Source organism: Nyctibius grandis (assembly GCF_013368605.1).
Source record: "Nyctibius grandis isolate bNycGra1 chromosome W unlocalized genomic scaffold, bNycGra1.pri SUPER_W_unloc_2, whole genome shotgun sequence".
NCBI classification, from domain to species: Eukaryota; Metazoa; Chordata; class Aves; order Nyctibiiformes; family Nyctibiidae; genus Nyctibius; species Nyctibius grandis.
Window position 1 is genome coordinate 2240974 of NW_027167473.1, and position 22356 is coordinate 2263329.

General features: G+C 42.3%; 1 protein-coding gene across 1 annotated transcript in view; it reads right to left on the reverse strand.

Moving 5' to 3' along the window:
- Window positions 1-22356, reverse strand: part of LOC137677142 (tyrosine-protein kinase Fer-like) — a 276620-nt gene that overhangs the window by 59489 nt on the left and 194775 nt on the right. Inside the window, exon 14 of the mRNA XM_068424347.1 lies at window positions 20740-20863. Coding sequence (XP_068280448.1) covers window positions 20740-20863 — 124 coding nt within the window. The remainder of the gene's footprint in view (window positions 1-20739; window positions 20864-22356) is intronic.

A 22356-nucleotide genomic window follows, 5' to 3' on the forward strand; every position in this document is an offset into this window, starting at 1 on the left:
AAGAAGCCCTTTCTGTTGTCCTTGACCTCTCTTGCAAGGTTTAATTCCAAGGAGGCCTTAGCTTTCCTAGTTGCCTCCCTACATCCTCTGACAACAGACTTATATTCCTCCCAAGTGACCAGCCCCTCCTTCCTTGATCTGTACACCCTCTTCTTCCACTTGAGTTTGCCCAGCAGTTCCCTGTTTAACCATGCAGGTCTCCTGGTACCCTTCCTTGACTTCCTACCTGCTGGGATGCTCTGATCTTGAGCTCGGAAGAAGCAGTCCTTGAATGCTAACCAACTATCTTGGGTCCCCTTACCTTCTAGTACCCTGTCCCATGGGATTTCCCCTAGCAATTGCTTGAAAAGGCCCAAGTTGGCCCTCCTGAAGTCCAGGGTTGTGATTCTGCTAGCTATTCTGTTCCTGCCACATGAGATCCTGAACTCTACCATCTCATGGTCACTACAACCAAGGCTGCCCTCAACCTTCACCTCTTCAACCAGACCCTCCTTGTTAGTGAGGATAAGATCCAGCAGCGCTCCTCTCCTAGTTGGCTCATCCACCATTTGCATCAGAAAGTTATCATCAATGCACTGGAGGAACCTCCTGGACTGAGGATGGCTGGCTGAGTAGGCCTCCCAGCAAATATCAGGGTAGTTGAAATCCCCCATGACAACCAGGCCCTGTAATTGAGCGACTGCTCTCAGCTGCCTGTAGAAGGCCTCATCACCCTCCTCATCCTGATCTGGTGGCCTGTAATAGACACCCACAACAGTATCACCCCTGCCAGCCTGCCCCTTAATTCGCACCCACAAACTCTCAACTCGCTCCTGATCCGCCCCTGGACAGAACTCAATACATTCTAGCTGCTCACTCACATAAAGAGCAACTCCACCACCTCTCCTTAGTGGCCTGTCTTTCCTGAACAGGACATAGCCATCCATGACCACATTCCAGTCATGCAAGTTGTCCCACCAGGTCTCTGTAATTGCCACTAGATTATAGCTCCCCGACCGAGCACAGATTTCCAACTCCTCCTGTTTATTCCCCATGCTGCGTGCATTGGTGTACAGGCATGTCAGGGAGCGAGCTGAGCACACCGATTTCACCCCTGGGGGATGGGGGGCCTCCTGGTCTACCTCAACACTAGAGCGTTGCCCCAGTGGTGCAAGCCCAGCTACTACCCCATCCCCCTTCGAATCTAGTTTAAAGCTCTCCGAATGAGCCCTGCTAATTCCTGTCCCAGAACCCTTTTGCCCCTACGACATAAGCCTTTCCCATGTATTACCGTCACGCCTGGTGTCTTATAAAACCAGCCATTATCAAAGAACCCAAAGCCCTGTCTGTAGCACCAGTCTTGTAGCCAAGCATTTATAGAGAGAATCCTACTATTCCATCCCACGTCATCACCTGAAAATGGAAGGAGGGAGGAGAAAACAACTTGTGCCCCAGACTCTTTCACCAACCGTCCTAGGGCCTTGTAGTCTTTCTTCATCCCCCTCAGACTACGGGATGCAGCTTCTTCCCCACCTGTCTGGAAGATCAGCAGGGGGTAGTAGTCTGTGGCCTTCACCAGGTTGGGGAGTTTCCTGGTGATATCCCTACCCATCAAATCCCTACCGCTCCAATTTAGAGACAAGGATGTTGTGGGAGATCATGTCAAATGTCTTACAGAAATTCAGACAGATGACATCCGTAGCTCTTCCCTTGTCCACTGATGTAGTCACTCCATCATAGAAGGCCACTAGGTTGGTCAGGCAGGACTTGCCCTTGGTGAAGCCATGCTGGCTGTCTCGAATCACCTCCCTGTCCTCCATGTGCCTTAGGATAGCTTCCAGGAGGATCTACTCTGTGATCTGCCCATGCACAGAGGTGAGGCTGACAGGTCAGTAGTTCCCAGGGTCCTCCTTTCTACCCTTTTTAAAAATGGGTTCAATGTTTCCCTTTTTCCAGTCACCAGGGACTTCACCTGACTGCCATGACTATTCAAATATCATGGAGAGTGGCTTGGCAACTACATCAGCCAATTCCCTCAGGACTCTCAGATGCATCTCGTCAGGTCCCATAGACTTATGTATGTTCAGGTTCCTCAGGTGGTCATGAACCTTATCTTCTTTTACGGTGGGAGGGACTTTGCTCCCCCAGTCCCTGCCCTGACGTCCATCCACTCAAGAGGTGCAGGAAGAGAGATTGCCAGTGAAGGCTGAGGCAAAAAAGTTGTTGAGTAACTCAGCCTTCTCCTCATCAGTTGTTACCAGTTTGCCAGTCTTGCTAATCGAGGAGGTACACTTTCTTTGACCTTCCTTTTCTGGCTATGCCTATAGAAGCCCTGCTTATTATTCTTTGCATCCCTTGCCAAGTTCAGCTCCATCTGTGCATTGGCCTTCCTGACCCCATCCCTACACAATCAGGCAGCGTCCCTATACTCTTCCCAGGATACCTGTCCCTGCTTCCACTGCCTGTTCATTTCCATCTTGCCCTTTAGCTTGACTAGCAGGTCTCAACTCATCCATGCCCGTCTCTTGCCTTCCTTGCCTGATTTCATACACCTGGGGACTGAGAGATCTTGCGCTCTATGGAAAGCGTTCTTAAATATCTGCCAGCTCTGTTCTGCTCCCTTGTCCCTGAGGGCAGTTTCCCAGGGGGTCCTATTCACTAACTCCTTGAACAGCTGGAAGTTTGCTTTCCTAAAATTCAGGGTCCTGACTTTACTCTTTGCCTGATCCATATCCTTCAGGACTACGAACTCTACCAGTGAGTGATCACTGCAGTCCAGACTGCCTCCAATCTTGACGCCACTGATTAGCTCACTTGCGTTGGTGACCAACAGGTCTGTCTATTACCTGGCTTAAGAAATTATCCTCAATGCACTCCAGGATTCTCCCAGATTGCCTACAGCTCGCTGTGCTACTTTTCCCAGATGTCAGGGTGGTTGAAGTCCCCCTGCTGGATGAGAGCCTGTGAGCGCAATGCCTCCTGTAGCTGGAGTAAGAAGGCCTCGTTAATAGGCTCCCCTTGATCAGGTGGCCTGTAGTAGACACCAACCACAAGGTTCCCTTTGTTGATTCAGTAATGGCAACTAGGTCATAGCTTTCTAGCAGCACGGTGGCTTCCAACTCCTCCTGTTTGTTGCCCATGCTGCGTGCATTGGTGTAGAGGCACTTCAGCTGGGCTGTTGGCCATGTCACCTTCTTAGAGGAACACCCCTTAATTCCATTGAGGTATTTCACTGGTGTTTCCCTGTTGACTCCTATTACCTCAGGAGCCCCTGGCTCATCTCCGTAAGACTTCAGGTGTGCTCCAGTGTATCCAGCAGGTCTCAGAGCAACAGGCTGAGGGCCCTCGCTAGCACGCCATCCCTCTAACCTTGGCATGTCATCCCACAGCTTGTCATGGGCAAGCCTGATATTATCCTCCTCCCCCTTCAAGTCTAGTTTAAGGCTCTGTCAATGAGCTCTGCTAACTTATGAGCAAAGATCCTCTTCCCCTTTGAGAAAGGTGAATCCCATCTGATGCCAGCAAGCCTGGTGCCATGTAGGCCATCCCATTATCGAAAAATCCAAAACACCAGCTGTGGAAGACCCTCGGCCTGAAAACAGCTGTGCTTTACTTGGGGAGCAGAAGATTCGCTTGGGAACACTGCATTGAGAATAGTTTTTGCTTGCTTCTAAGATAAAGGAGCCGAGACCAGTTCACAGGGCCTTTTGAGGCATGAAAGAAGTAAATGCGTTGAAGGTCAGTTCTGAACACAGAACTGAAAACAGGGAATGGTTGTTGATGCTTTGAGCCCAGAATACTGTGGCTCTTCCCAGAATGGGTGATGAGTGCTTAGCGTGTGAATGTTGATGTTATCTTGAACCGTATAGTCCGTCTCCTGCATTGTAGCAGTTAAATAGGGTAGTAGAATAACAATAAAAAAGCCTTAGGCCTTTCGGCTTCAGGCCCTTGCATCCTCGATCTCAGAGTCTGTGCCTTCCTTTCCGCCCGCCGCACATGTTTACTACATAGTACATGAACTTTAAAATAAGATACTAACTTAGCATGTGTGCTTTTGTTTAGGCACAGATTACAATGCAGCATTGTGCTGCCAAAAGTTTAAATGCTTGAAATGATAGTGCATGTTTAATTCTTTGGCTCTTCATGGTTTTTGTAAAGGAAATAGGTTGAGCAAGAAAAATTTTCCACCAGAAGATTAAAATGATTAATGAATGACTAGGAATTATACAACTCAGTAGTTTAAATGTTGAGGAAGTAAGCGTACTGGAACTATATTAACAGAAGGACAACTTTTTCAATGTTATTTACATAAATGAAAGACACAGTAAATATAGGGAGAGCTCATAAAGGGAAGAGAAACCAAATGAAATGTTAGTTTGTTGAGCTGAACCCTGAGCAGTACAGCAAAAGTTTATCAACAGCATCATTGTAAATCACCTGTTTAAAATCAATAATTTCCAGTAAGATATTCTAAGTACATCTATTTTTAAAACCTGAAACCTGGTCTATGATACTCCAGTCTATTGCTATATGGCAAACAGGATGCAATGGAACAGTGTTCACCTGCCTCTTTCTCTTCCTAGATGACAATAGTCGAAGAGCACCATGTTAATTATTATAGGGTTGGAATTATTACAGTTCAGAGTGCACACAATAGTGTGAAAACTGCTAGAAATAATTTTATGGAGCATTGCAAAGCACTGACATATTCACATTGTCTAGCTCTGCTTAAAATAAATGTTAAGGTCCATAATGTAGTTTTAATAGCCACTGATGAATTAAGGTTCATGTTCAGAAAGACTACCTCAATAGCATTGCTTACTTGGAGCACAGAAACAGGTTGAAGACTCCAAACGCCTTGGTACAGCATTAGCAGAGCATCAGCACACACTGCAACCTTTAGATGGGTGCAGTGTTCCTTTGTTGCACTAGAAGCAGAGTGCCAAGTGGTGTAGAGAGGGGAGCAGCACCGTTGTTTTGGCAACAGTCAACACTTCCTTGTTTTGCTTAGCAACACTAGGAGCCCCAAGAGCTGCTCTCCAAATCTATTTTTTTTTTGGAAAAAGTTAGCAGAGAGATCCTCAGCCACCCACAATAGGGCTAGGAGAAGGAGGACTTCTGCAGCCTTCCTGTATACTTGCTCCAAGTCTGTGTCGTTTCTCCATGTAAATGTAATGTATTTGTAATAGTTCTTCCATTAATAGTTGTTATGATTAATAGACCAAATTGAAAATAATTAACAACCTGTGTAAAAACTGCAATGTTATAGCTGCATGTTATCTTTATAATCTAATAAAGTCAGAGGAAATCCTGGTTTAGTGTTAAGAGGTGATATAGAAGTTTTCATAAAGGATATCACAGAATCACAGAATCACAGAATGTTAGGGATTGGAAGGGACCTTGAAAGATCATCTAGTCCAATCCCCCTGCCGGGGCAGGATTGCCTAGACCATATCACACAGGAATGCGTCCAGGCGGGTTTTGAATGTCTCCAGAGAAGGAGACTCCACAACCTCTCTGGGCAGCCTGTGCCAGTGTTCGGTCACCCTTACAGTAAAGAAGTTTTTCCTCAAATTTAAGTGGAACCTCCTGTGCTCCAGCTTGCACCCATTGCCCCTTGTCCTGTCAAGGGATGTCACTGAGAAGAGCCTGGCTCCATCCTCTTGACACTTGCCCTTTACATATTTATAAACATTAATGAGGTCACCCCTCAGTCTCCTCTTCCCTAAGCTAAAGAGACCCAGCTCCCTCAGCCTCTCCTCATAAGGGAGATGTTCCACTCCCTTAATCATCTTCGTGGCTCTGCACTGGACTCTCTCTAGCAGTTCCCTGTCCTTCTTGAACTGAGGGGCCCAGAACTGGACACAATACTCCAGATGCGGCCTCACCAGGGCAGAGTAGAGGGGGAGGAGAACCTCTCTCGACCTGCTGACCACACCCCTTCTAATACACCCCAGGATGCCATTGGCCTTCTTGGCCACAAGGGCACACTGCTGGCTCATGGTCATCCTGTTGTCCACTAGGACCCCCAGGTCCCTTTCCCCTACGCTGGTCTCCAACAGCTCTGTCCCCAACTTGTACTGGTACATGGGGTTGTTCTTGCCCAGATGCAGGACTCTACACTTGCCCTTGTTATATTTCATTAAATTTCTCCCCGCCCAACTCTCCAGCCTGTCCAGGTCTCTCTGAATGGCTGCGCAGCCTTCCGGTGTGTCAGCCACTCCTCCCAGTTTTGTGTCATCAGCGAACTTGCTGACAGCGCACTCTAATCCCTCATCCAAGTCATTAATGAATATATTGAATAGAACTGGTCCCAGAACCGACCCTTGCGGAACTCCGCTAGACACAGACCTCCAACTGGACTCTGTCCCATTGACCACCCCTCTCTGGCTTCTTTCCTTCAGCCAGTTCACAATGCACCTCACTACCCGATCATCCAGACCACACTTCCCCAGTTTAGCTGCGAGGATGCTGTGGGAGACCGTGTCAAACGCTTTACTAAAATCGAGATAGACCACATCCACAGCTTTACCATCATCTATCCACCGGGTAACATCCTCATAAAAGGCTATCAAGTTGGTTGAGCAAGACTTCCCCTTGGTGAAGCCATGCTGAGTGCCCCTAATGATCCCCCTATCCTTGATGTGCCTAGAGACAGCACCAAGAACAAGTTGCTCCATCACCTTTCCAGGGATGGAGGTGAGGCTGACCGGTCTATAGTTACCCGGGTCCTCCTTCCTGCCCTTTTTGAAGACTGGAGTGACATTCGCTTTCCTCCAGTCCTCAGGCACCTCTCCCGTTGCCCACGACTTAGCAAAGATGATGGAGAGTGGCCTAGCAATGACTTCCGCCAGCTCCCTCAGCACCCGCGGGTGCATCCCATCAGGGCCCATGGATTTATGGACGTCCAGGTTGCTTAATCGGTCCCTGACCCAGCCCTCATCAACCAAGACAGATTCCTCCTCTATCCTGACTTCTTCTGAGGCCGCAGGGGTCCAGGGCTCCTCAGGACAGCCTCCAACAGTATAGACAGAGGCAAAGAAGGCATTCAGTAACTCCGCTTTCTTTTTATCCTCCGTCTCCAGGGTCCCCACCTCATTCATCAGTGGGCCTACATTGCCTCTAGTGTTGGCTTTACCTGCAATGTATTTGAAGAAGCCCTTTCTGTTGTCCTTGACCTCTCTTGCAAGGTTTAATTCCAAGGAGGCCTTAGCTTTCCTAGTTGCCTCCCTACATCCTCTGACAACAGACTTATATTCCTCCCAAGTGGCCAGCCCCTCCTTCCACGATCTGTACACCTTCTTCTTCCACTTGAGTTTGCCCAGCAGTTCCCTGTTTAACCATGCAGGTCTCCTGGTACCCTTCCTTGACTTCCTACCTGTTGGGATGCTCTGATCTTGAGCTCGGAAGAAGCAGTCCTTGAACGCTAACCAACTATCTTGGGCCCCCTTACCTTCTAGTACCCTGTCCCATGGAATTTCCCCTAGGAATTGCTTGAAAAGGCCCAAGTTGGCCCTCCTGAAGTTCAGGGTTGTGATTCTGCTAGCTATTCTGTTCCTGCCACATGAGATCCTGAACTCTACCATCTCATGGTCACTACAACCAAGGCTGCCCTCAACCTTCACCGCTTCAACCAGACCCTCCTTGTTAGTGAGGATCAGATCCAGCAGCGCTCCTCTCCTAGTTGGCTCATCCACCATTTGCATCAGAAAGTTATCATCAATGCACTGGAGGAACCTCCTGGACTGGGGATGGCTGGCTGAGTAGGCCTCCCAGCAAATATCAGGGTAGTTGAAATCCCCCACAACAACCAGGCCCTGTAATTGCGAGACTGCTCTCAGCTGCCTGTAGAAGGCCTCATCACCCTCCTCATCCTGATCAGGTGGCCTGTAATAGACACCCACAACAGTATCACCCCTACTATATATACTTACTATATGCATAGTAAGAAATGAAAACTCAGTAGATGGTACTGCAATGTGTCAATCAAATACAAAACTTGACTAAGAGTTATTTTATAGATATGAGAGTGAATAAATTTGGGGGGCTTTTTTTTTTTAAACAACAACATACCTATATTAAGTGGCCACCAGAAAGTAACAGTTCTTTCATCAAAGTTCACATTTGCAGTTTTGACTTTGAACAGAATGGAATTTTTTTTTAATGTTCATATTGTAAAAAAACATTATGCTTTGAAACATTGTTTTATATAAAACAGACATAATTTATGAATAATTAAAATTTAAGCCTTATTTATTACATTTATGTGCTAGTTCAACCATACCACTGACAATAATTCTCTGAAAGAATTATTGGCTGAAGCATGATCAACTATTATTGTTAATCACAAAAAGTATAGAATGTTTTGATTCAGTAATAAATGATTAAATGTTTTCTAGATATGAAAAAAGGTACAGAAAAGGCACTTTGCATGATCATTTAATTTTTTACATGCATTGCTGAATGAATTGTAAAAAGCTAATTAATAATGACAATAACTGTACACAGAAGCAAACACACAGAAGACTAAAATTTTCTGAGGATCTGCAACTTAAGTTTGTATAATACTTCTCCAAAGAAAAAAAAAATACATAAATTCAATCATAAATTTAATATTTCTTCCACTACTGCTTTCTTTTATAAAGTCCTTAATATTCCTTCAGGAAATTTTATGAATTATGGGAGTGAATATAATCTTTTAAGAAATTACAGCTTGCACAATAAACCTTAATGGCTTTATGTAGTTAATAGAAAGGAAAACTCATTCCATGGAAATGTAGTCTTTCTTCATAGTCATCACCAACACAGAAAATTACAGAAACTACAATAAAGATCTTGGGTATTGCAATACCAACTTTTAAGCACTTTCTGCCCCAGGAGGAAGTGTAGTATTCAAAGAAACACATTGTGCTTGAGGACAATAAGGTACTTTAGAACAGAACTAAAACAGCCATTCTACTGAGAACTGAATTGCTTGGAGCCAGCCAAAATGAGGCACTACGCACAGACGTATTTAGTTCCTATTCTCTACAAGATTTAGGTGCAGAAATCGAGCAGGGAAGTTCCTCCGTCTCCTTAGGAAGGAGACCCACTCAACTTTGGAGTTCAAACTATCACCTCTTATTTCCCAATAGAGTTAAATCTCTACTAATATACTAAACCAAACAGGATCTACACTAAACTGAATAGGAACACATTCTTCGTGTAGTAACTGAACCACTAACCCAGGGAGAAATAAAAGATTTGGAGTAAGTAAAAAGAAGCAGTAGTAATATGAATAACGACATGGAAGAACTGGACCAAAAAGCATGATCATCTCACCATGGAATACAAAAAAAAGAAACAGTAGTAATTTGAACAAATATATGGAAGAACTAGAACACAGAACTCGATCATCTCACTATTGACTAAGTCATCTTTAATTCAAGATATGAGAGACTTCCAGCACATTAACTCTAGTGACTGAAAGGAAAGCTTGAGTAAGGAATATACCTTGATTGCTGTTTCTACCCATCTTCTCATATACATGGTGTGTATAAGGAAAAAAAGTGATTTGAATCTGATACCAACTTTATGCTATATCTGGCAGATGCATAGTTGAAGGCTATTGCTGATAACTTCAGTGAAAAACTGTCACTGGGAATGTTTATTAATTGATTACTTTTAAGATCCTCCCCCTCTACACTGCCCTAGTGAGGCCACACCTGTAGTCCTGTGTCCAGTTCTGGGCTCCCCAGTTCAAGAAAGACAAGGAACTACTGGAAAGAGTCCAGTGGAGGGCTATAAAGATGATTAGAGGACTGGAGCATCTCTCTTATGAGGAGAGGCTGAGAGACCTGGGTCTGTTTAGCCTGGAGAAGAGAAGACTGAGAGGGGATCTTATCAACGCTTACAAGTACCTTAGGGGCCGGTGTCAAGAGGATGGGGCCAGACTCTCTCAGTGGTGCCCAGTGACAGGACAAGGGGCAATGGGCACAAACTGAAACATTGGAAGTTCCATCTGAATATGAGGAAAAGCCACTTTACTTTGAGGGTGACAGAGCACTGGAACAGGCTGCCGAGGGAGGTTGTGGAGTCTCCTTCTCTGGAGATATTCAAAACCCGCCTGGACACAACCCTGTGCAACCTGCTCTAGGTGAACCTGCTTTGACAGGGGGTTGGACTAGATGATCTCCAGACATCCCTTCCAACACTAACCATTCTGTGATTCTGTAAAAAATAAGCTGGTTCTTAATTTGTTTGTAAACCTCTTCAACAAGGGAAAAATCAATTTACTTCTCAAGTAAAACAGTGAAACTGTGTACAAAGCACTATCAATGCGCAAAGTAATTAACAGAAAAAAGAAAAATATTTCTGCTAGTTTCAATTAGAAACATATATGTTTTACTTGTAGATACAGTTGGAACAAAGTTTTCATACAGAAATAATATTTTCAAAACCTGTCTCTGATTTTTAAGAGGTTTTACTGACTATCAAATGATAAAAACAGAGAAAAAACAAAAGATAACTGCTTCTATCAATATTAAAATATTTTATCCAATAATAATTTGAATTATTTTCATTAAGAGAAGATGGTGGGTAAGGAGAGGGGAAAATAAAACAAACAAATATATTCAAATTCTCTGAACCACATACCTGCATCTTTTCTCCTGTATTGCCACAGGGTTGGTTTGGAAACTAAAAATAAATTATGGACAAATGCATTCAACATATGCAATCAAATACTGGAAAAGAAGATCAGTCATAAACACTTATTGAACCAACTGAGATTATCACATGTCTATTCTAATCTTGTTGTACTGTTTCTGGCTGGGATGGAACTAACTTTCTTCATAGTAGCCTGTTTGTTGCTGTGTTTTAGATTTGTGATTAAACAGTGTTGATACACCAGTTTGGCTATTGCCAAACAGTGCTTGCACAGTGTCAAAGCCTTCTCTCTTTCTCGCTCTGCCCCCTCAGGGAGTAGGCTGGGGTGAGCAAGAGACTGGGATGGGACACAACCAGGACAGCTGACCCAAACTGACCAAAGAGATATTCCATACTGTATAACATCATGTTCAGCAATAAATGCTGGGGGAAGGAGTTTTTCCAAGGTTGGTGTTGCTTGGAGATTGGCTGGGCATTGGTCTGCTGGTGGGAGGTGGTAAATGACAGCCTTTGCATCACGTGCTTTTTTCTCTTTTTTTCTTCACTTATTAAACTATCTTTATCTCAACCCATGAGTTTTTCTTGCTTTTGCCCTTCTGATTCTCTCCCCTATCCTGCTGCAAGGGAGGACTGAGTGACTGGGTGGGGGCTTAGCTGCTGGCAAGACTTGAGAGGTTAGAGATAAAGACAAATTTGATCAGAGTGCAGTAGACTGAATTTATAGTTCTTAGACCTGTTTATCTGTTTGTTGCTGTTTTCAATGGTGACTTGTTTGTTCATGACACTGGTTTATTTGTTCCCTCATCTGCTCCATGGTATGCTCCCACTCTTGCTGTGCATCAGAATCCAGGGCTTGTTAATGGCTGCTTTCGGCTTTTGCTGTTTGCTATGCTGTTTATTACTTTGTTTTGCTTTGCCTAGGAGAGCTATGATAAAAGCACCTTCCCCTTCTTCCCCAGGGTAGATGTTTCCTGCCTTGTTACAATGGTCTTCGATTTCTTGAACATCCCAGAATGCTCGTATTGGTGTGTGTTGTGAAACTGATTTCAGCTTTTCCTAAGGTTAACCAACTAGTTGGGAATGCCACACAGGGATGTGCCCTGAGATGATAGTCTCATCATGGGTGACAAGGTGCATGGGAGAATTTGGGCAGGTACCTAGACCAGTTTTCACCTCCAGTGGTGTAGGACTTCACTCCCCAACAGGCATGGAATCCTGTTGAAGTGGCAGAACACTTGAAGAAAGGATGCCTTGCCTATACCAGAGATACAACTTCTTGCACTATGCTGGAGCCAGTCCTACACCTACTGAGCCTGTGTCTGTGTGGGCAAGAGGGTCTCTGGATCTGAGGCCTTACAAACAGAATCTGTGGCTAAGCCAGAGACTCAACCATCAACTATAATAGTTGCTCCTATATTCAAGAAGAAACAATGGAAGTGGAAGTCAACTTGGTTAGTAAAGGAGGAAGAAGCTCCTCCTGAGAGGGAACAGGAGGAAGAATCAGAAAAGGCAGACTTCTGCAGCAGAACAGCCACAAGAAAAAGAGAGGGAAGAGACAGAAATCATAATCGAGTCAGAAACCATCTGGTCCCTATCCCTGAGTGAGTCGCGAGATATATGGAAAGATTACAGCCATCATCCAGGCCAGAAAATTATCACCTGGTTGCTCCGATGCTGGGTTATTGGGGCCAACAGTCCGGAATTAGAGAGTAATGAAGCCTGGCAGCTGGGATCCCTCACTAGGCACTTGGGAATCAACAAAGGAATTAGAAGAGGGGCAACAATCCACAGCCTCTGGAGGCGACTCCTGTCAAGCATGAAGACAAGGTATCCCGTCAAGGAAGGTCTTGTAAACTACCAAGGCAAGTACTCTATCGCAGAGGAAGGTGTCCAGTATCTGAGGGAATTAGCGGTGGTGGAGGTGATCTACAGCAACCTGGACAACAACCAGGCCTCCAAAGATCCGGATGATGTCCAGTCCATGTGGCAGAAGGAAGATGGAATGTAACAATGTCATATGCCAGCACCCTAGCAATAGTAGATTGGACAGATTGAGGCACCAAACGTGGATAGACTGGCCTGCCAGCTCCAGCAATTCAAAGAGAATCTCTCTTCCTCCCCAACTCAGAGGACTACAAAGATGTCATGAGGCTGTGCAGGGAGAAAATTAGAAGGGCCAAAGCCCAACTAGAACTTAATCTGGCCACTGCCGTAAAAGGCAATAAAAAATGTTTCTACAAATACATTAGCCACAAGAGGAGGGACAAGGAGAATCTCCATCCTTTACTGGATGTGGGAGGAACATAGTTACAAAGGATGAGAAAAAGGATGAGGTGCTTAATGCCTTCTCTGCCTCAGTCTTTAGTAGCAAGACTAGTTGTTCTCCGGGTACCCAGCCCGCTAGGCTGGAAGACAGGAATGGGGAGCAGAATGAAGCCCCGGTAATCCAAAGGGAAATGGTTAGCAACCTGCTACACCACTTAGACACGCACAAGACTATGTGGCCAGATAGGATCCACCCAAGGGTACTGAGGGAGCTGGCAGAAGTGCTCACCGAGCCACTTTCCATCATTTATCAGCAGTCCTGGCTAACCAGAGAGGTCCCAGGGGACTGAAGGTTAGCAAATGTGACACCCATCTACAAGAAGGGACAGAAGGAGGACCTGGGGAATTACAGTCCTGTCAGTCTGACCTCAGTGCCAGGGAAGGTTATGGAGCAGATCATCTTGAGTGCCATCACACGGCACTTACAGGACAACCAGGCGATCAGGCCCAGTCAGCATGGGTTTATGAAAGGCAGCTCCTGCTTGACTAACCTGATCTCCTTCTATGACAAGATGACCCACTTACTGGATGAGGGAAAGGCTGTATATGTTGTCTACCTGGACTTTAGTAAAGCCTTTGACACTGTCTCCCACAGCATTCTCCTGGAGAAACTGACTGCTCATGGCTTGGATAGGCATACGTTTTGCTGGGTAAAAAAAACATCTGGATGGCTGATCCCAAAGAGTTGTGGTGAATGGAGTTAAATCCAGTTGGCGGCCGGTCACAAGTGGTGTTCCCCAGGGCTCAGTATTGGGGACAGTTCTCTTTAACATCTTTATCAACAATCTGGATGAGGGGATCAAGTGCACCCTCAGTAAGTTTGCAGATGACACCAAGTTGGGCAGGAACTGAGGGTTGTTTAGTCTGGAGAAAAGGAGGCTGAGGAGACCTTATCACGCTCTACAACTATCTGAAAGGAGGTTGTAGCAAGGCAGGTGTCTGTCTCTTTTACCAAGTAACAAGTGATAGGACAAGAGGAAACGGCCTCAAGTTGTACCAGGAGAGGTTTAGATTGGCTATTCGGAAAAATTTCTTCACGGAAAGGGTTATCAAGCCTTGGAACAGGCTGCCCAGGGAAGTGTTGGAGTCACCATCCCTGGAGGTATTTAAAAGACATGTAGATGTGGTGCTTAGGGACATGGTTTAGTGGTGGACTTTGCAGTGCTAGGTTAACAGTTGGACTTGATGGTCTTAAAGGTCCTTTCCAACCAAAACAATTCTATGATTCTATAAACCTACAGACCTATGTCTCAGTTATCCCAACAGGTTTTCCTCCTCATGCATGCAGGTCAGCATTTCAGCTATCAAGTGTCACATGGAGTCTGTCTTTCCCTGATCAAGGGAAAAGGAACCATAAGCCCACACTGTGTGCCACCCTGTAGTTTTATCTGCATGACCACAGGGAGAACATGAAGTGATACGGTGCACTTACCTCAAACGTAGAAGCTCATATACATACAATGTGAGAAAAAATAGTGGGCAAAAAGGGTCAATTGGTGAAAATAACCCATGATTTGAGTTGTACAATGCCATACCATAGTTGTATGTCAGAAGTACTACAGCAGGAGCTGTCTGAACCAATGGAGGATGAACCTCCTAAGGAACAGAGCAAGTACAGCAGTGATGCAACCTGAGCTGGTTTCAGCTCCCAACAATCCAACACAATACACCATCTTTCCTTTCCTGAATGACCATCACAACAGATGGAGCCCAAGTCATAGACTAAATGAAGTGAATGGATATTTGAATGGGGATGGCCCTATAGACTAAGGGAATGTGCATATGTCAAAGGACAGGGAAGGGTGTAGTGGTGGTTGATGAGAATGTATTGAATACTGTAGGACATGAACATGATGCAAATGGTATGGAATAAGGGGTGAAGATTGTATTGGGTGTGGCTGGGATGGAGTTAATTTTCTTCATAACAGCCTGTATGTCGCTGTGTTTTAGATTTGTGACTAAAATCAGTGTTGATAACACACCAATGTTTTAGCTATTTCTGAACAGTGCTTGCACAGCGTCAAGGCCTTCTCTCTTTCTCACTCTGCCCCCTCGGGGAGTAGGCTGGGATGGGCAAGAGATTGGGAGGGGACAAAGCCAGGACAGCTGACCTGAACTGACAAAACAGATATTCCATACCATATAACATCATGCTCATCAATAAAACTGGGAGAGGGGGGTGGTGGAAGGGAACACTTTTCCTAAAGTAGCTGTTGCTTGGAGACCAGCTGGGCATCACTCTGCTGGTGGGAAGTGGTAAGTGATTGCCTTTGCAGCACTTGCTTTTTTTCCTTCACTTATTAAACTGTCTTTATTGACCCATGAGATTATCACTGATAATGATAACTGAGATTATCATCACACTTCTATGCTAGTTTTGTGTTTCTACTTAAGAGGAAAAAAAAATGGAACCATCTAAACAATAGCATGTTTTAAAAATGAAAAGCAAGAAACAATTTGTCAAACTAAGTGAAGATGAAATAACTGCATACTTTTGTATATCTTCAATCACTCCTTTTATTTCTTTTAATAACATCTATTCATGCATCTTTCCTTATTTAAGCCCACTGATTTCTGCTCTTTAATCAGCACAAATAAAGAGGAAAAAAAACCTAGTGATTTCTGGAAGCTAGATGAGATGAAAATGCAAATCAGAGAATCATTCATGTGCATTAATCATTCTAAGCCTGACAAATTTAAACTTTATATCTGCACCTACTAAAACACCATAGCACGCATGAAAATATAAAACAGAGAGCAGATTAGTTGTTGCACTGTCTCAACTGCTGAAAGACTAAGCAAAAGTATGACTGAATTGGTAATTTAAAAAAGCCGGTTCAAATTTAAATAAAACTTTAAAATATAAAAAGTATAGCCAGTGCACTATAACTAAAAAAATGGCATTAAAATAATTTTAATAAGCTCCTGAGCAGTCTTTAGTTTCACATTAATAGCAAATCAAATACACATGCTACTATAAATAAGTCACCTAAATTACTAAAAAAAAAAAAAAACACCACCAAAAAAACCCTACACAAGGGTTCCAAACAGATCTTTAAAACAAATAGGAGTACTGCATAGCATAGTAGCAAAACATTTTCTTTTTTATTGTAACCTACACAATAGAAACCAATTCTAATTATTAAGATTCTTTTTTCTTGCCAAAATAGTAATCAAAGCCTTTTGACTTTTAATTTTAAAAAATTCTGCTGCTTAGTCTATTTTGTCTCTATTTAATTTTCTTACCTTTTTGTTTTCTCTAAAAGAACTACTTTTAGTTGATGAATTTTCTGACAAGTGTTTCTTGTTCTTTTAAATTTTTTTTCTTTTTTTTCATAATGCTAATACTTCTTCCTACTATAAATTAAGTTGTTCCATTCTAATCTACATGCTCTCAACATTAAATTTATCCATGCCTAGATTGCATCGTTGTTTTACCTGACCCTTAAAGGAGGGAACAAGGGCTCCCATATTCCTTGTACAGACCATCCAGTCACACAATTGCACCTTCAGTGTTCAAGTAAGGAGAGGCTAAAACTCTAATGGAGTCGAGTCCTGTACACCTAAGAGCTTTCTTACAAAGCACTAGAGTTTGACTTTTCCCTGGTAGCCTGTCACTCTTATTTAATATATTTGCAGCATAGCACCAGAGTGCTGCACCCAGTAGTGTGCAATAGGTTCAAAGTACCCAGCAAGTAATAAACATTCTGTGCTTCTATGGCAGACATATCCAAGGTTAGTAGAGAATAGGATCTCCAACCATTCCCCAGGATGCTCAGAAATCCTGGGCAAATGTTCAAGCTCCAACATTTCAACCAGAGAACATACCTAGAAAATTATGTATGTTAATCCTGATAAAATGCAATTTAGTCTTTGGTAAAGCATATTTTAAAATTTTATGAGCTACTTTCCTAGAGTGAGCATTTGCCAATTAACCTGTGTTAATGTGGGAATATAACGGAAGATTGGCAAGGAGGATTGTAAACACGCTCAAGTGACTTGCACCTGGGGTGTCAAAACACACATATATCATACTAGTAACTGTTGTTTAGTCTTGTGTGCTGGACAAGTAGAACATCTGCATTCAGATAACATAGGCCTGTGATAAGACTCAGGGGCACATAATTGTTCATGCCTGAGATTCCTGCCCTGCTGTGAGAAAGATCAAAGCGCAGTGGAAAACTACTGCCTACAAGAAACCCCTAATATACAGGCGAAAGCAGCAGGCCCGGAATCTCTCTCTCTCTCTCTCTACCAGGAACCGAGCTCTGCAGTGTCTGCGCCCCCGCTTGCGTGCCTTTGCCCTGGGTGCCGTTTCGGAGATCCCCCGGTTTGCGAGGTAAGGGGAATAAATTTGCTCTTTGCATTTTATCCGTGGTCTTGTGGCTGTTCCTGCGTCCTGCCTGTGTCGGCTCACACAGTTAGTAACTCAAAAAAGACCTAATAATTATGTAGTGCCTGTAGTATTACTACTGAAAAATCACTAAACTTGGTTGTTGGTCATCCTGATTCCAATTTTTTTATTATATTTTCCTATCAAATTCAGAACAATTAGCTCATAAATATAAGCATACACTATGCCCAACCATAGAAGTCTGAAAAATCTTAAAGATCCCAGAAAATAAGATTGTTAAAATAATACTGGAAATGCATATTTTGATTTATTAACCTATGTGTTTCACAAAACCAAGTAGTGTTCCTGAAGATATTATTTGACTACTTGGTTGTGTTTTGAAACTGCAACTTTCTTCAGGATATGTTTATTAAAAATTGTGGTTTTGCCTTTAAGGAAAGTAGCAGCTCTTCATGATAAACCTCTGTGATAATAATAAACAACTTTTGTGATTTTGAAAGACAAAAGGTAAACAGAAGGGAAAGACCTTTTTCCTCCTATGTGCATCACAGTATGTGTAACCCAGGCTGTGTGCACTGGCAGTCTATGGTACTAAGAAAACAGAAAATTAGATTACAGTTCTATTTCCTGGCTTTAGACCCACATGACATATTTGCATTCAGCTTTCTAAACTTTTCATAATGAAACCCTCATACAATAAGACACTGCTATATATATATATTCTCTCTGAAATGTATTCTTTGAATCACAAATTAATATCTTTTTAAATATACCTTAAAACCAAACAACCACCAACAAAAAGCCTTATGAAGACAGAAGTTAGGGCAAAATAGCAATTAAAAAAGGATATTAACCATTATCATAAGTTGTTTTAGTAGAATCACTATACAGTTCATCCACAAGCCATCATGGATATAATAAAGTTATTTAAAAGAGAGCACTTGATGTAATAAGTAGTAATATAAATGAGTCTTTAAAGTTTACTCTAAACAGCAGAAAAATATCTGTTCCTATTCAATGCTGTCAGTGTCTTTCACACAGGTATGTTGAGGCCTGTCTTCATTTAGCCCACACCTGGTGCTAAACAATAGCAGTTTTTCTCTCACCTAATGTCCCTTCCCCAAATGAGGAAGGGAATTGGGAAAAGGAGAGGGAGACTTGTAGGATGAAGCTAACCAGATTTAATGAAATGAAGAAATCAATATGAATGACAACACAAAACAGACAAAAGTATACTTATCCACAGATCACTGGCAAGTTGCTCCAGGAATCACAATAAGAAAGAGTATAGGCAGGAAGAGCTACCACCTCTTCCCAGCAAACCCTCTCTTTTATAGTGAGCTTGATGTCAATGATATAGAATACACCTGTGGGCCAGCCAGGGTCAGCTGCCCTGGATTTAACTGCTGAGGGCCTTGATCACCATGGCTGGCCACAAACTGAAACCAAATCCAATGAAAGAAGGACAAGGCCATACTCTCATCTATAGTAACTAGAACAGTACTAATTAAGGCAGACAAGCAACAAAATGCTTTTTACAGAGTTTAAAGGGGAGGGGGAGAGGAAATAGCACTTCTCAAAAAATAATTGTTTCTAAAATTGTTTATATTTTGCAGGTGTCACATTACCATTTAATGAATAAATACAGTAATCTTTTTCAGTAACCATAATTACCAAGGAAGACATTACACAATACACTTATCATAGAATGGTTTGGATTGGAAGGGACCTTAAAGATCATCTAGTTCCAACCTCCCTGCCATGGGCAGGGACACCTTCCACTAGACCAGGTTGCTCAAAGCCCCAGCCAACGTGGCCTTGAACACTGCCAGGGAGGGGGCATCCACAACTTCTCTGGGCAACCTGTTCCAGTGTCTCACCACCCTCACAGGAAAGAATTTCTTCCTAAGATCTAATCTAAATCTATCCTCTTTCAGTTTAAAACTGTCCCCCCTCGTCCTATCACTACATGCCCTTGTAAAAAGTCCCTCTCCAGCTTTCCTGTAGGCCCCCTTCAGGTACTGGAAGGCTGCTATAAGGTCTCCCTGGAGCCTTCTCTTCTCCAGGCTGAACAACCCCCAGCTCTCTCAGCCTGTCTTCATAGGAGAGGTGCTTCAGCTCCACTTCCAATATAGTTTAGTTGTTTAGTTATTTCTTTTCCCCTTGATTTTATTTTCTAAGAACACATGAGGTATAAATAGGCCCTTCTCATCAAACATTGATCCAACAGTTAAAGAAATTAGTAAATACTACAACATTTATGAGGATAGTGAAAATCACTAATGCTATTAATTGCTTTTATTTGTATGCAATTATTTTCTTAACAGAGTCAGGTTAAAATGCGTTCTGCCACAACAGAATGCTGGGACTTTAATTATATTTTTCCCCATGTTGCTTACAGTACTTTTCTGGGACTTCCCATAAGGAATATTCTACAGTTTTACATAGCAAGTATGGGTTCTTTGCTTCAGTCTTACTTATATATTATGATCTGGCAGAAGTGTTTCAATTAATTTGTTCTTCAGAATAATTTATAAACAGCATAAGATGATTTAAGGATACTTAAATAAAAGTTAAGTCAAACACAAAAAACCTAGTAAAAACATATAAAAGATACTTACAATAATATTATAATATTTTATAAATAGATTTTAAACTTATTCTTTTTGGAAGAATATGTTTAAAGATAAATATACTTCTTGACCAGCGGCATGTAGAACAATTAGTTTTTTATAAAAACCTAAGAGAAATGCCATTCAGCTCTCATTAGAACTGTGCTAAGTATGAAAAGGGCTGATTTTTCTAAGTTAAGTGGCCCAGAGTTTAGCTACAGATGTTCGAAAAAGCAAACTGGAAATCATCAGTATTATAAATGAAAGTGTTATTTTATCATTTCCTCTGGAAAGGGAATTATCATCATGTTTCTCTCTCATATTTCAGCTATATGATTGATAGTAGCAGGGTTATATACTATGATATTTGAGAGAATTTTTAATTTTCTTTAATTTTTAAAAGAACAATTTACATTCCCTTTGATACACAATGAGTTAAGCAGCTCCAGAACAGAGTCAAGCTGGAGAAGAAAGAAGAAAAAGGAAATAAGGTACCCCAAAAGCATAAGGCCTGATCATCTTCAATATTGCAGAGAAAGCAGTCAAGACAATTAATAATGTTTTAATATACAGAACTCCAGCTTCTCTCCCTTGATCATCTGAGATATCAGTGGATTTCCCTGAAACACACTGCACACATACCTGAACTTCTGTATTGGCTATGCAAGTATCTTAAAATTTCAGGGAGGACTTAAGATGCATAGATTGCCATGATTCATTGACACTAAAATTCATTGCCACTATTAAACACCACTATACATTTAACCTGCTAACAGTTCAAGTGATCAAAATTACAATACTGCAAATAAATATCTTCCTTACCTGTGTATACAGTTTTTAGATTCAAGATATGCCATACCAGAAGCAGCATCTAATGAAAATTTCACTAACTGTTTGGTTTTTAGCTCATCCTTCTTTTTTCTTAAAAAGGACAGGAAATCTCCTCCTAGAGAAACAGACAGACAGACAATGAGACAAGAAAGAAATGTCAGTATTGTATTTATTATTAGAGATGCAAGACTGAACAAAATGCAGCTATCAGCTATTCACCTCAACCCATCAGTCTGAAGTTAGTTTAAGAAAAAGGAAGGAATGCACTATCACCAGATGTGGTTTCCCTAAGCTTCCTTAAATATTAAATGCTTAAAAGTGAGAACTGCACAAAGCATGACAGAAGCTAAGCAAAACCTGTGTTGTTGTTATATCAAAAATCTTCCTAGTATACATTAAATACACATTTATATGAAAAGTATTGACAAAAACAACTGATAATTTGTGATACATGTGGTCCTCTAATTATAGACCGATTGCTGGAAGGGTCTACTAAAATTGTGAATAAAATAATTAGTTTCTACTTGTAGGTTTAGATACATTAAAGTAATTGATTTGTAGTAGTGTTTCTTAAACTCTACACTGAAGCCTTTGAAAAGGTTACAAAGTGTTTTACTTCTTGGGCAATATTAACTGCCTATTTCATGCTGGCAATTAAAGGCAAACAATTGTTACTGGGACTTCAGAGCCTTCTGCCTTGGAGGAACTAGGTTTTTACCATCTTGTCTGAGAAGGGGAAGGTGTCAGCATAAAGGATTCCCAAAAGGGAATCTGCATTTGAAAAAGAGTTTCAGAAAAAGGGATTTAGGACAAAGATAAACATGGGAGACATTATATAAACACTGCAATGCCAAAAAATCACAGTATAGCTTTCCATGTCACAATAATTACTTGCTAATTTATAGCCAGCCATTGCTCCAGTCTTTGTTTCTTTTCACTGAACAGACTACAACAATTCTCTCTCACAAGTAATACTCTATGACACAATCTGAGAGGTTATTGATCGAGTCTGGTAACTGACAAAAAGCAGATATAGCTAGAGAGAAGTAAGATGACGACTCCTTGAAATAGGCGTCATTTCTTCCACATGCAAACAGAATTACTCTGATTACAGCACAGTTAAAAATAATTTTTAAGCAATCCCCCCTCCACACACACAAGCAATATTACAGAATCACAGAATGGTTAGGGTTGGAAGGGATCTCTGGAGATCATCTAGTCCAATCCCCTGCTAAAGCACGTTCACCTAGAGCACATTGCACAGGGTCACGTCCAGGTGAGTTTTGAATATCTCCAGAGAAGGAGACTCCACAACCTCCCTCGGCAGCCTGTTCCAGTGCTCTGTCACCCTCAAAGTAAAGTGGCTTTTCCTCATATTCAGATGGAACTTCCCATGTTTCAGTTTGTGCCCATTGCCCCTTGTCCTGTCGCTGGGCACCACAGAGAAGAGTCTGGCCCCATCCTCTTGACACCTGCCCCTAAGGTACTTGTAAGCATTGATAAGATCCCATAAGATTACGTTCAGAACTGACTAAAATTATTGTTTATATACTGAGCACTCACTGCTCAGTACATAGGAATCATCTTTTAATGAGTATACATCTCTGA